We start from the raw sequence: 2,933 nt of genomic DNA, 5'->3' as shown, positions 1-2,933 counted from the left end.
TTTTTTTTTTTTTTTTTTTTTTTTTTTATAAATCCCTTCCCAGTGATTACAAATACTGACCTGGTGACCAGCTGCAAATCTCGAACCTGTATTTTGTCTGATGAGCTATTAATCTTCTGTTAAAAAAAGAATGGGTTAAGAAGACTGCCCTGTTCCAGAGAATGTACATTTTCTGACTCTCTTGACATGTGAACAACATACCTGCTGAAGTCCCTTCATTTCCTCGGCAGTAAACTGTACTCTATGAGGATTCACCAGCTCAATTGTGAAGGGCCTTCCTGGCAACGTGCACAATGATAAAATATAGAAACATGCTGTTCTAAATTATTGTTTAGATTTGTGCATTAAGGCTGGGAGGTGTGAAAAAAAATGCCCCTCCTGCTATGCAAACATGACTAGGGCTTATGGGTTACAGGGACAGGGCCATCAGATGGCAGGAAAGAAACAAGGGACATTTTTGGCTACTAAACCTAAGCATCAGCAATAAGTGCAAATTATGGCTTCCCAGAAGGCATCTTGTACAAGTCTCTGCTAATTAAAAAATAAAATAAGAAAAAAGTTAATTAGCTTATTTTCCATCACCTACACCAATGCCCAGGTGCAAGACTATGTTAAATCCCATTCCCTCAACTAAACATCTGTTTTAATGACTGCACTTTCTGTACTTGGAGCCAAAGACAATCCCACGATATGAGAAGCCTGGAATCAAACCGCAGATCAGACAGTGTCTGGAACAGCTCTTTGGGTTTTTTTAGGGTTTTTTAAAATTGTTTTTCACTAAAGTAGCTTCTGCAAAGCTGAAAGCCAGTGGCCACTGGAAGTTCTGTCAGAACTGATTAAGTAAAAGAACCTAGTCCAGAAAGTGAAACAGGTATTTTTCCTAAATACAATGATTCAAAACAGAATTACACAACAGAAAACAGTGTAGGAATTAGTAAAACTTAATCATTTCAAATTTGGAAATGCAAAGGAAAACATTTACAAACTATTGATTTCTAAATGTTCCTATTTGTGCTGCCAAGAAAATTATGGAAAGGTCGTATTTTCATGAAAGAGCATCAGTTTCTGTTAAAGGCATACATGCCACTAAAGTTAGCAACATACAATTTTAAAGTAAAGTTGGTGTCACCAAACAGCAGTTTGTTTGGGTAGCTTTGGGGCACCAGTTTTTTGTGGGGGGGTTTCCAACCTTACCTTTGCCTAATGTTCTCACATCCACATCTTCTCTTCCAGAGGATGAAAAATTAAAACCTTTCAAAACAGAAGTTAACATGGAATGTGATTCTAAAATTGAAATGTGGACTGCCTTCTTTCTAAATCAGTTTGTAAGACTTCCAGGAAAATAATTTTAAGAAACATAGCCTGCCATATATTTCAACAAAGTTGAAAACTGAGCCCCTGATTTCTTGAAGAGAGACCTTCCTTCTGCCTGAAGGAGATGCATCACAGCTTTGACAAATAGTCTGAAAGATCAATTCAATCCTGAAAGGGATGCTCCTCCCTGGTAACCCCAGTCCCTGACCCCAGTCAAGGAGCCTGTAAAGGATCAGAGGAATTTCTGACCTCTAAAGATGTCTGCTTGTTAGCTATACACTTGGCCAAGAGGAACTTCCAGTCCATTCTTAACCCCTGTATATTGTTTCTTCCAAGACATGGATTTGATTAGCTTGATACTTAATTTACTTCCTCAGATCCTTTCTTGAGTTAACCTTGGCCCAGGCAGTAACACCTCCATCCTTGCCAGAAAGAACATGGAAAAAAAATCACTCTTTTGATATGACAATAACTTGGTGAATCTCTCTGCAGAGAACCCTGAAAGCCAGATAGGCTAATAATCTCTCTTCAGCCTGTATGGGGAAGCCAGGAGAGCTACGGCTTCCTCAGTTTTAACTGCCAGGTTTGTGAGGACCAGCATCAGTAAAAATCAGAAGCTACTTTCTTATTGGCACTGTGTCCAGTAAAAGGAGAAACATCTTTTTTCAACATTAACATCCAGGGCTTTGTACTCTACCCCTGGGGGTTCAGCATGCTGCTTAGGCCTTGTCTAGACTTATCCTGCTCTGCCCACAAACTCCTGGCAGCAGACAGCAGCCAGTTACCGATCTGCCAGAAACTGGGTAGACCCACTGGCTTCCCGAGGTTCTGCTGCAGGGCCTGTGCCATAGATCACAAAGTGCACAAAGGGAAGGCATGAGCTGTGATAAGGAATGCAGCAGCAGGAGAAGGCATGGGGGTGGCTACACGTCAGCTACCAGCTGCCAAACAGCAGCAGAAGCCTCACCCCACTTGGCAGTGATGGAAGAACTCTGCTGACTGAAAGGAGGACTCTGTTGCTACAGAGAAGCTTTGGGTGTCAATGCATTCAAAATGCTGCTTGGCAGAAATAGAGTTTAAAACCAAAATGGGCGCCCAAGAAAAAATTTAGGAGTGCCTGAGACAGACACAAGGCACCAGTCTTTCTGGATGGCAGGGAAATTCCATTTGTCATTTGACAAGTACGTTCGTGCTTAGCTCACACTGGATAGTGCAATGGGAAAGTAGGGGTACACCGACAGAGATTTTGGGGGCCAATACCAATAGCCAATTTTTAAGGAGGCATGTTGGCTGATACTGATCCAATTTTCAACATAGGTGCATGCAGTTGCTAAGTCTGTTGGGGTGGAAGGGGAGGGGGGAGGGAAGCGGTGTGGGGGGGCAGATCAAGGACCCTATGGTGAGGGAGGGAGTGGAGCTGGGGCAAGTGCTGTCCAGCCGTGGGGGAGGCAGGACATGGGATGGAGCTGTGGCTTGTCTGGGGGGCATGAGGCAGCTCCCACTGCTGTGCACACCCCAGGAAGGCAAGGGGTGGGGCGTGTACCCCCAGATCTGTGTGGGGCAGGACACAGTGGGTTGCAGCTGTGGACTGAGCTGGGAAGTGGTCAGGGTGGGCAGCA

General features: G+C 43.8%; 1 protein-coding gene across 6 annotated transcripts in view; it reads right to left on the bottom strand.

Annotated features, from left to right (window-relative positions):
• The window catches only part of PUS10 (pseudouridylate synthase 10), a 68,560-nt gene that overhangs the window by 7,412 nt on the left and 58,215 nt on the right, over positions 1–2,933 (bottom strand). For all 6 annotated transcript variants that reach the window (XM_019516634.1, XM_019516633.1, XM_019516631.1 and 3 more), the window contains 3 exons: positions 1,195–1,251; positions 202–278; positions 61–116 (listed from right to left, as the gene is read on the bottom strand). In XM_019516634.1, the coding sequence (XP_019372179.1) occupies positions 61–116; positions 202–278; positions 1,195–1,251 (190 nt within the window). The remainder of the gene's footprint in view (positions 1–60; positions 117–201; positions 279–1,194; positions 1,252–2,933) is intronic.

Source organism: Gavialis gangeticus, unplaced genomic scaffold, assembly GCF_001723915.1.
Source record: "Gavialis gangeticus isolate Ggan-Ray unplaced genomic scaffold, GavGan_comp1, whole genome shotgun sequence".
In the NCBI taxonomy this organism is placed as follows: Eukaryota; Metazoa; Chordata; order Crocodylia; family Gavialidae; genus Gavialis; species Gavialis gangeticus.
This window is presented reverse-complemented; position numbering and strand designations above follow the sequence as displayed.